We start from the raw sequence: 11,929 nt of genomic DNA, 5'->3' as shown, positions 1-11,929 counted from the left end.
TGTTCAGATGACAATATCCGGTGAAAATGCTTATTTGGGTCATATATTCCAAGATGTAGTCTAGAATCTGTGATTGCGAAGTACAGTAAATATCCACACCGCTGTGGTGACTGACTGCCACACATACTCTTCAGAACATTAGATTCATCCGCGCTGGAGCCGTGCCGACTCACAACCCATGCAAGCTAGATAATTTTGCACTCAGCTGCAATTCCAGGTTTTCAAACAGAGATGGCGACAAAGAGGCAAAACTTACGGACTGCAGCTTAAAAAAAAAAAAAAAGTAAAATGCAGAGTTAAAATTCAGTGCAGATTCATTTTGTGAACGCTCCAATTTGAAGTCAGAAGTGTCGATTTTATCAGATGCAATTTAAGATTTTGCACTGACGCTGTTTTATGTTGTGTATAGGAACAGGAAAACAGGGACATGCTGGAGCGTTTCCGGACCATCCACACCGAGTCGGAGGATAGAGAGCTGAAGCTGCAGCAGGCTGAGGGGCTAAACAACTCTATCAGACTGGAGCTGCTCTCATCTGACACAGAGCGCAGACACCTCAGAGAGAGAGTTTCACTGCAGGACAGGGAGATACAGGAGGTGAGTGACTCCGAGCATGAGGAGCACACTAAAGGCCGTTTTTCATTGCCTCATCGCCTCTGTTTTCCTTCAGCACTTGAACGCTCTGCAAGCATATGAAGCTCAGGTGTCGTCGCTGGCACGGGCAATGTCTCGTTTGGAAGAGGAGATCCAGGTGACTCGAGCTGAGAAAGCCTCAGTGTTGGCAGATCTGGCCTCTGTCAGAGAACTGTGCGTCAAACTCGACTCCAGCAAAGAGCTCACCATTCGCCAGCTGACAGCTAAGAGCATGGAGCTGGAGAGAGTAAGACGCACACGTCACCCTACTACGTCTTTAGAAAGGGTTTGAAAATGAGCAAATATGCAAGCAACCAACACTAACCTTTGAATGTCAAACTCAGGTGACGGGTGAACTGGAGGATGTGCGCTCTGAGGCAGAGCTTCTGAAAAAGCAGTTGGCCAGCGAGCGGCTGACTGTACGCAATCTAGAGACACTGCTCTCCACCAATCGACAGAAGGAGTTTCAGACGCACCTGAGTGCCAGTGAGAAAGAGTCTGAGCTCAAAGTGCTGAAGGACCGTCTGGCTCTTGCTGACAGCAAAACGTAAGTGGAAAAACAGTGGGCAAAAGGGCCATATATAACGCTTTTGTGACTGTTACTAAATATGTTAAAGGGACAGTTCACCCAAAAATGAACATTGTCATTAATTACTCACCCTCATGTCATTCCAAACCCGTAAGACCGTCGTTCATCTTCGAAACACAAATTTGAGATTTTTTTTATGCATTCCGTGAGCTCTCTGACCCTCCCATAGACAGCAAGGATTCTTACACGATCAAGGCTCAGAAACGTAGCAAGGAGATCATTAAAATAATCCATGTGACATCAGTGGTTCAACAGTAACTTTACGAAGCTACGAGAATACTTTTTGTGCGCAAAGAAAGCAAAAATAACGACTTTATTCAACAGTTCGTCTCCTCCGTGTCACCCTTTAGTATATATAATATTATATAAATATATTTTAGCCTTTAAACTATTTTTAAGAAATAAAGGAAAGGGATGAGTCAAAAGTGTAAAGAATTATTTTAATTTAAATCACACAGACATCTTACTGTTTAAATTTTTTAGATTTTTGAAGGCACATTAGCTTTTTGTTCTGAACAAAAACATCAGACAGGCTTATTGAAAATGCTAATTCATCCTCTGCCATCAAAGCTGCTGAGAAAAAATTATTCTTTATACTTTTGACTCATCTCTTTTCTTTATTTCTTAAAAATATTTTAAAGGCTGAAATGTGAGGTTTGTCACTTTATAAAACTCTTTCTATTTGTGAAAACCTGTATTTGAACTGCAAATCATGTTTTGTGCAGTCATTTTATGGTTTAATGTTACCATAGACATTGCCCTACCCTGCTCATACAGTATTTATTTTATTTGTGCAGTCTTAAAAAGCCTTACATTTTATTTTAAAAATCCTGCAGATACCCTGTAAATTCTTTCTTTTTTATTTTATAATTTATATCCTGTATGTTGGCTGGCTATTTATATTATGCAGTGCTATATGCAATTGATTTTAATAGCACAATAACATCTGATTTAAAGTGAAAAACTCAAGTGTGTGTGTGTGTGTGTAAACATGTAATTTACCACAGTTTAAAGTGCTGGAAAAGCTTGAAAATGCACCTTGAAAGTGCTTAAAGTGCTTGAATTTGAATTTGGTGTAGCAAATTAGCTCAAAGGGGGAATATTAATCATTAATCATAACTCGTTACAATTAATTGTAATATTTGGATAGGTTAATAGAATTAGCTTGATAAAGCAGAATTTACAGTACAATCAATTGACCATTTCGTGAACGCTCAGTATTGATCATTAATTCAAAGAAATGTTCATTTCCACATTAAGGGAAATACCCTTTTTAAGGTACAGTACTACTCAGAGCATGTAAACAAGATCAAAATCGTTAAATTGACTTTGTTGCAAGCAGGGAATCAGAACCAAATACTCATATGTATTGTGCACAAAGTTTTATTAACTAAATCACAAACACATAACTAGTCTAAAAGCACACACACACACTGGATGAATGAAACCTGACAGAAGCAGGGGGAATGAGGTCGAGTTGACCATCTGAAAGAACCATCAGTCTCTAATTCAAAGCACAGTATACGATAGCTTACATCAAACCTCTGTCTGGTGAAAGGAACTATACTTGCATTTGAATTGGCTGTGGAACGAGAGTCTCGTGAAGCCTCTGAAGAAGGTCTGGATGGTTTAATTCGATGTCCGAAGTTGCAATCTCTTGAAACTCCAAGGTTGTTCTTGACTCTGTTGTGGTTGAGAGAGTGCTCTCTCCTGAGTAAGCACATGGCTGGGTGTAAAATTGGGCCTGCTGGCCCTGGGGGCCACATTGGAACTGATGGAGGTTACATTAACTAGTACTTCACTCATAAAGCATGCATAAAACAAAATACAATCCAAGAGACACTATACAAGACAGTTAAAATCATACACACAATGTCCTGGGATGCATGCTTATTCGTAGAAAGGTTTGTCTATGAGTGCAAAGGAGGAAAGTTCCCTTTTTATGGGCATTGCGTAGGTTTCAGAAGGGTCCGTTCTTATTGCACGTGGCATCTCTCACATATTTTGAGTAAATAAAACAGTCTTATCAGATGGTTGCCCTGGTAACTGAGCCCTTTAGGGTGCTCTTTCGGGGGAAGGGTCCATAGACCCTCACAGTTTGCTCATTGAGTAAGGGGGTTTGCTGGATTATTCATTAAATAGAATGAATAAATGTGTGTCTGATTAGTCCAAATGCTACATTGGAAAAGGTGTAAGAACCCTGTAAATGTTTGTTTTTTAAGTGTTTTTGAAACTATTTGATGCTATCCGAAGCTAAATTTATTTGATTGAAAAATACAATAAAAGCTTTGACAAATAGTATTAAAACTGTCAAATAAAAAGTTATTTTATGTCGTTTTATGTATGATTTTACTTTTTTGCACATATAGTATAGCATGCATAATGCATTTATATTTGGTTTTTAATAATAAAATACAAAACGGGAAAATTGGCTTTGTGAAATGGTTAATCAAACAAAAGTTTTATGGATTAGCTGTCAAAATGATTGGTAGTGTCAGCCCTACTGACATAGGCTTTAATGTAGAAAGTGTGGGATGAGGTCAGATATGCACTAAAGAGCACTGAGAGAAAGGAAGGAGGGGGATCATTGGGTAATGGATGGAGGCAAACAAGCCTCACCCAGTCATTTAGAGGGGAGCAAACTACATATTTGTTTTTAACAAAGTTCTAAAACATTGGATCTCTCTTTCTTTCTCTCATATATATATATATATATATATTTATATATATATATATATTTATATATAAGTTTTCACATATGGTCTGAATACTTTCCGTACCCACTGTATATATATATATATATATTTATATATAAGTAACATTTATTATTGTTTCCTAGGTGTCTTGCTACACAGGGAACTGTGTGAAGCATTTGTCACTGGCAAACACAGAGGACTGTGTCCTCTTTAAGGGTGCATAAAGAGTCCATTCAATGTTGCTTTCCTCCAACAACAAGCAGTTTCTCAATAGTGCTGACTAGTGTAAGTGTGCAATTGCCATGGCGATCACTGATAGCAGCATGTGGAACAAACAGACATCAATCAAATGAGGATGTCTTAATCCACTCCAGCACAGTTTAAATGCAATACAAACTGGTTATAACAATATTTTTGCCCTTTCTTCTAAGATCTCAAAATGTGTTTATTTGTAGGGCTGGTCATGCTAGAGAGGTATCTCAGCTGCGTGGAAAGCTGTCTCAGCTACAGACAGAAATGGACGTCCTCAAGAGGCAGCTAACCACTGAGCGCTTTGAAAGGTTAGACCTTGGCTTTATTACAAAACCTAGTGAGCTGCCTAACCATCATTGAATGTATTGTAAGTGACCCATTTGAAATATTCTACATCTACATTAACTATATAGCCAAACAAAAAAGTGTTTGAGATTAGCATGTTGCTAAGTTAAGGGCACAGTACTCTAATAAGAATATAAATGAATGAGGCAAATATTAGGTAAAAGAATTCATTTTTAATTACACACAACTATTTTAGTAAGTACGTTAACTTGAAAAATCTTGAATTTTCTTTTGAGTATGTGGTTGCTGTGATCTTGGTATGTTGTTTTGTCAGATGTTTGTTGATGTGTGGCTGTGTTTTTCTGTGGTAGGGAGAGAGCTGTGCAGGAAATGCGCAGACAGGGCTTATCTTTCTCTTCACTGCGTAGCTCCTCCCCTCTCAGCACCTCTCTCAGTCCCTCCATCCTCCGCACACCAGAGCACTCCGTAGACAAAATACCAGAAAAGTGAGTATTGCCTAAATCCTGCATGTGTAATATAATTTATCTGCAGCAGATATCAGTTCTTGTGTGATATTTATGGAAGGCCGTTTCCACCACTGAATATAAAATAAAAAAAAGGTAATTGCAACTTTTTATCTCACAATTTATCTCACTTGCAAATGCGAGTTTACATCTTGCAATTCAGACTTTTTATTTCCCAGAATTGTGAGATAGGAACTTGTAATTGCAAGTTCGTCGGAATAGTTTTTTTTTTCTCAGTTGCGTAATATTAAACCCAAATTTGCACATTATAAAGAATAGCAGGATATAAACTTGCAATTGCGAGAAGTCAGAATTGCGAGAGATAAAAGATGACTTTTTTTCTTGCAATTGCAAGGTTAATCTCAAAATTCTGACTTTTCTTACAATTGCGAGTTTAAATCCAGCAATTCTGACTTCATTTTTCAGAATTGTTTATATCTTTTATCTTTATATTGTTTATATCTCAAAGTTTACATCTTGCAATTATGACTAACTCGCAATTGTAAGTTTATCTCACAATTCTGAGAAAAAAGTCCGAATTGCGAGTTTGTTTCATGCAATTCTGAGAAAAAAATGTCAGAATTGTGAGATAAAAAGTCGGAATTACATTTTTATTTTTTTATTCAATGGCAGAAATGGGCTTCCATAGATATTCATAACCATGCATATATGATTTAAATTAACCCCTGTTTACTTTACATTTTTTAGAAGTGTGAGCTTTAAGGAGTAGCAGTGAGGGAAATGATTCGGCCTGTCCCATTTTCACTGACAAAAGACACAAATGTTATGTGAAAGATTCTTGTGTTTAGTCAGTTCTGAGAATACATTGTGTTGGGCCAGAGATGTCTCTGAGATCAGTCCAGAAGATATTTTCTTGGGCTTTTAAAAGGGAAGTGCTTGTATATCTATAAGGTCAAAGGGAAGATTATGCCACCAAAGCCAATATGTAGAGCAGTGTCTTTTGTTAATTTATACACTTTGTAATAACTTGAAAGAAATTGTTTTGCAGTAGTTGTATTGTCATTATTGTTCTTAATAGTTTTAGATTTGTGAATGGAAAATGAGGCAGCTTGTAGTACTCAATGTATTTTATATTTTTATCATCCTTACATGGCAGACCTTTAATAAAAAGTTACACTTAAGAGAAACTGATCTAAAACATGTCTGAAATGAACTGGCAATGCAAGTGACCAAAGAGGTCTTCCGAAGTTGATATGGCCATGTTACTCAGGGCTGTGTTAATGTCACACTACCACTCCAACCTGTGTTTTAAATGTGCATATATGTATAAATAATAGAACGTATGTTGACTGATTAACTTATGAATAAACATGAATAGTTTTTAATATAATCTGTTTCAGGTTTAGTATTTATCCGTGGCACTGTGTACTACTGTTAACGTTTTTTTTTATGTGTTTGGATATCAGAGTGACATTTCATTTGGTCTGATGAGAAATCAATCACTGTTCTTTTTTCCTTATAAAATAGGAGAAAAAATCCATAAGAATGCCTTTGATATTCTGGAGTACAATGATTATTCAGCATGCCTTCCTGTTCTTTCTTTTAGCTTTTATTTGATGATGTTAACAGCATGTAATATCTGTAACAAATTTTTAAACAGATACATGTGCTGAACATTTCTTTTTTTTTTGAATGTTTTTAACGTTGCTTTTTAATTAGCGATACTTGCTAAGCCGTGCTCATCAATGGTATGTATAACATTGGCATGTAACTCATTCTACACCATTTGGGTCAATATCACCTGAGTGCCTTTCAACCCACACAATACTCGCAAATTTTGGTCTTAATTTCCCATTCGCTTTGTCATGTCATAAATAGTAGACACTCAAGTATACTATATAGACATATTAGCTGAGCTCCCACACATTCTTTTTTTGATAATTATGGGCGATTATTCGAAGCATAAACCATGATACGTCCACCCTGTCATGAACATATATTACTGTTAAATACATTTTCATTGCAATATTAAGATGCAAATTATATTTTCTGAAAGGTATGATGTCCTTGTCCTAACCAGGGTTGTTTGCTTTCAAATTATAAATACATAAAAGATTTTATGTAAACTATGTGTTTTTAAAGAAACTCGTACAATTCGCATATAAAACAACTTGTAAAAGTGCATGTAGCATCCTATGACCCCTTTAAAATATTTTAAAATATCAAGATGGACAGGGTGGACCAGCACATGATGGGGTGGACACAAAGCAGAACACACAAAATATGACAATGAAACATTTATTCAACTTTGAAAAAAAAAATATAATAATAAATAATATAATTATATTCTCAATCACATTGATATACACCCCCCCCCTCCCCCATTCATTTTAGTTTGTATCAATATTAACTACAAATTAATGCTATGTCCACCCTGTCATGTCTATGTCCACTCTATCGAGTCTAAGTGGCCAACAGTGTGGACATTTTGAGCTTCAGTTAGCATATTAGCTTACAACAAACTGTGACTAGCTAAATAGTCTGGTTGTTGAAGAGAATTTGGTATATTTAAACTAACATATTTTGAAAATACTGTATTCTAGTAATCACTTCTGGCATATTTTATGCCGACAGGGTGGACATGTTAAGCTTTGGCAAAGCAAGAAAGCAAACTCATACGAAGAAAATTTGTCAATTAAAAAACCAACTTACTCACCTCAGCCGTTGAAATTCCCGCCACTGAAGAGACAAGAAATCTGTTGTCCTGATGTGATGTCACTAAAGGGGATGGCCTTTACTTAAAGGGGCGGATTCCCCAGTACGACAGGGTGGACAACCATTCAAGGGACATGAACAAACTCTTTTTTATTTTATTAAATAAAAATATTGTTTTTATTACCAACTGATCAATACACTGAAATTGAGTAATCTCTTATTTAACAAAATATTAATAGGAGAACAAAATTTTTTATTTTAGGATTTGACTATATTCTACTCGTGTACTACTATATTCTACTTCATTCAAATTTAATGAGCAGTGCATGGGACATAGCAAAATAGCATGCATCCTCTTAATCTACAAAATTTATCTAAAGAGCTAAGTAATGCTTTTGTTATAAATATAAAAACTTAGCCTAATATAACACCCTTTCATAGTCATTCATCATGGCAATGTTATTATCATGGCAAATGAGTTATGTACAGGACACCAAAAGGCACCCTACAGTGATATTGACCCATTTGCTACATGAATGAGGGGGTTTACTGAAGTGTGCTATTATGTCAAATGACTTTGTTTTATTGTTAGCCATAAAAAAAAAATCTCAGCCATAAGTGGAATAACCAGTAAAAATATATAAAAGTATATGATTAAGACTTGAGTTCTCAGCTCTTGACTTGTAAGCAGCTACCCACAACACCCTAATGACCTGTTCACTAATGAACTGTTTACACAGAAAATGTAGAAGCAGCACATTCTGTGACTTTCATGCAATGGAAAAATGCATTCTGTGTGAACGGCCCCTAACAACTGCTTGGCAATGCATTAGAAACCACTCAGAACACTTAAGAACCCAACGAGCAACACCCTCTCAGCAAACACAGAACATTCCCCTAACTTCACGTCAGTATACGGTTCCAGGAGAAGCAAATAACAACATTCTGGTAATGTTCTCTGTCGGTTATTTTTTCTAACAAAAATTAACATTCCCAGAACGTTATGAGAACCAAAAACTGTTAGCTGGGCTGATAACCAATCATAACATCCCACAATCAAATCATAACAACACAATCCATAACCTCTGATAGAAATGCTCTGAAAGTGAATCAACAATATTGTTGATCTTCTTTGCTATTCTTATACACAACGATTTTTAATACTTTATGGATGTAGTTATCATTGTAGTTCTTGGTGTGAACAGCCCTTCAATTTATTTCCTGGTATTATCCAGACTGACCTTTTGGGTGTCATCTGAGCTTTCACATCCTCCCACTTTTTTTCTCATTTTGCTGGTAGGATTTAAATCACCATTAGCTTGTTTCTGGCTTAGTTCTTTAATATAAATATTATGCTCAGACCAAGAAATAAAAATCCAGCTTGTGGGTTTTAAAGATTTTTTATTTCCTCATTGTACAGTACTTCTGCTTTTGGATGTTAAACTGCATTCCTCATAATCTCTTAAGGGATTCAACTCAGAGTCTCATCTTTTCAGAGGAAGTGGCAGATGGGAAGGGTTCAAGTTTGTGGCCAGAAATATTTGTTTTGTTCGTATGAAACTCAACACGCTCGCAACACAATTCAATAGATACAGATAGGAACAGCCTCAAATGCTATTTAGAGACTCATTTTCTCTCTATGGGTTTCACATTTCATTTAGTAAAAGGATTAATCAGCAACATCATACGGGTGACACCAGAGGTAATGATTATCCAAATAACCAAAAAGAAAAACACTGGAAACGTTATTACTGCAATGACAAGTGAAAAAATGGTGGAAGCTTGTGCTTACTAATATAAAACTCTCACGATAGTCTTGCGCACAGCACAATGTCCTTCATTTTATGCCCGTTAATATGGACACTCTACTGCATCTCATGAATAAAAATAGCTGATCGACTATTTTCAGTTTTAAATAGTGGTTTGAACTTAAATAGCTCTCAAATACACTGTACTGAGGCTTATATTCAAATATATTTTCAATTCTGTACAGGTAAAAAAAAAACTTTAAAAAGTATTAAAATATACATATATAGAAGGTGCGCAGTGTCATTCACACAAACACTAAACACCATCATGGTAACACACATGAAACTGAAATAATGCAATAAACATTCGTTTAACAACATAAGGTGTAACACAACCCTAATATACAAAACTGATAATAAAAAACTAAGAAGAAACAGTTATTTCAACAAAAAAAACATCAAATTTGAAATGTAATGCAGGGAATTCTGGGAATGTCAATTTACGGTTATTCACTGTAAATTATATGGTCTTTTTCACTTCCAAAAACGGCATACTACCGTAAAATTAATGTCCAATACATATAATGTCCAATACAGTTTTTCACCGTATATAGTAGGGGAATTTACTGTTAACCATTTAACAGGTTTTTACTGTAGCAGTTTTACAGTCTTTTACCGTTAAATTCACAGTCATTTTTTACAGTATTGAAAGATTATAGACAGTCTTACAAAGCTGGTATAAACCAATGCCTTTGTTAATGCCTACAGTATTCAGTGGTTGTGTTGGGTAAAGGATAACCGAACAGAGAGAAGTCCAAAATATACTTGGGCAGGAGCTCTTTAAGAAACTTCTGTGGGACAGTGCATAAGTAATAATGCAGCGTTTCTTTGGTAACGGGTTTGTACCATGTTTGGCGTTCAGGGAAACGTACGTGTTGCGGCGCTCCGACACGTTCCAGCACGTAAGCGGCGTCACTCTCCAGCCTCTCGTACAAGCCTATGAAGTCATATTCTATGGCGCAGGGTTGGCACAGGTTGTAGATGGGCATCCAGTGTTCGTTCATTCGCTCCGGGTCTTCGTCGAGCAAATAACGCACAAACTCGGTGAATGTCACGTCATTGCCTGCTATTTTTTTATCCTTTGCGTAGCCTTTTCTATAGCGGCGTATGATCTCCGCACCGTATTTATGCTGATATGCCTCAATTTCGCCAAACTTGTTGCGATAGGCTGAAAGCAAGCGTTCCATCGGCTCTCGCACGAACATGAATTTAAAATAATGCCGTAGTCGATGGCGAATCTCTTCGGGGGGAAAGTCCGAAAGAAAGACCAAATCAGCACGATGGTCCATCTTCACTTTGACATCCACGTTGGCTAGAGCGCCACTCAGCACCTTCAGCACTCGTTTCCAGTTGGAACAGGCCACTTTGGGGACGTAGCAGTAGAGGAAGTGATGCTCGTCGTTCACTAGTATGTGCTGGAGGAGAGTCTTCCTCTGCAGCGGACTGAGAGACCACACGCTGTGAGGCATGTTCTTCTGACCACACATCGATCTTATGGTGCGATTGCGGATCTCTTGTACAATCTGGGGGGAAGAGGCATATATAATTTTAGAACGATATACAGTCAAACCAAAATTTATTCAGACACCTTTAACATTTCTCACATTATCACAGTTTATTTGCTATAGTTTAGAAAATGGTAATAAAATATGACAAGAACTCAGAGTTAAACTGTGTCAGAACAAATTCATTTTGATAATGTCAGATAACTTTGATAGAAAGGTATGTAATGAATTAGGTTGAAGAACTGTCAGCCGTTAAATTTAAGAACACAATTAGATAATACCAATTTAGGTCAACCAATTGACAAGCAATGCTTAATTTTGTTCAGTGTGTGGTGTAAAAAGGTTGCATTATTTAGCAATTAAAGGTCAAAGTGTCTAAATAATTTTTGGTCCCACATTTTTATCAATTTTACTGGTAGTCCACTGTTTGAAGAATTTTTGGGTATAGTATGTCAGTTTATTTTGCTATCCTCACTTATGCCGGGTTCAGACTACACGATATTTTTGTCGGTCACGATAGTCACTGTGTCAGATTACACGATTTTGACTCCTAAAATCTTGTCGTGTCGTGGACAAGAAACATGTCAAACTACACGTTGCTTCCCGACCATTCATCGCGTGCCGTCTTTAACGACGCACGTGATGTCATCGAGAAGGCGGAACTAGCGACTGACTTCCGAAAACAAGAGTGTAAACATTGCTGAAGCGCTTCCGCTATAGTTCGCCAGCATTTTTCTTTCTTTGTTCTGTCGTGGTAGTCCCTCGATGACACATCATACAGGCAGGAGTACTGTTGCCACAGCTCCACGAACCTTTCCTCCATCTCATAATTCCACCTAGCAACACCATCATCTCTCTTTCGTTTTGCCATGTTTGAAACCTGTGTATGAAAGAGCTTCTGTGCCCTAACATTGTTCGGGAGGCAGACACACTCTTGCAGTTTAAATCTAGATTAAAGACCCA

The 11,929-nt window shown here is 36.9% G+C and overlaps 2 protein-coding genes across 3 annotated transcripts in view; one reads left to right on the top strand and one right to left on the bottom strand.

The window, feature by feature from the left end:
- LOC107721364 (centrosomal protein of 135 kDa) overlaps positions 1–6,352 on the top strand; it is a 31,508-nt gene extending 25,156 nt beyond the window's left edge. For both annotated transcript variants that reach the window (XM_016529344.1, XM_016529343.1), the window contains 6 exons: positions 410–595; positions 669–878; positions 976–1,178; positions 4,372–4,476; positions 4,825–4,959; positions 5,686–6,352. In XM_016529344.1, coding sequence (XP_016384830.1) covers positions 410–595; positions 669–878; positions 976–1,178; positions 4,372–4,476; positions 4,825–4,959; positions 5,686–5,707 — 861 coding nt within the window. In that variant the 3' untranslated portion in view covers positions 5,708–6,352. The remainder of the gene's footprint in view (positions 1–409; positions 596–668; positions 879–975; positions 1,179–4,371; positions 4,477–4,824; positions 4,960–5,685) is intronic.
- A 3,710-nt stretch (positions 6,353–10,062) lies between these two features.
- Positions 10,063–11,929, bottom strand: part of chst14 (carbohydrate (N-acetylgalactosamine 4-0) sulfotransferase 14) — a 10,204-nt gene continuing 8,337 nt past the window's right edge. Inside the window, exon 2 of the mRNA XM_016529340.1 lies at positions 10,063–10,984. Within this exon, the coding sequence (XP_016384826.1) occupies positions 10,157–10,984 (828 nt within the window). The 3' untranslated portion in view covers positions 10,063–10,156. The remainder of the gene's footprint in view (positions 10,985–11,929) is intronic.

The sequence above is a fragment of the Sinocyclocheilus rhinocerous genome, unplaced genomic scaffold (genome assembly GCF_001515625.1).
Source record: "Sinocyclocheilus rhinocerous isolate Xijiao unplaced genomic scaffold, SAMN03320098_v1.1 scaffold271, whole genome shotgun sequence".
Taxonomy (NCBI): Eukaryota; Metazoa; Chordata; class Actinopteri; order Cypriniformes; family Cyprinidae; genus Sinocyclocheilus; species Sinocyclocheilus rhinocerous.
The sequence above is the reverse complement of the archived record's forward strand: the minus strand, read 5'-3'. Positions and strand labels throughout refer to the sequence as shown.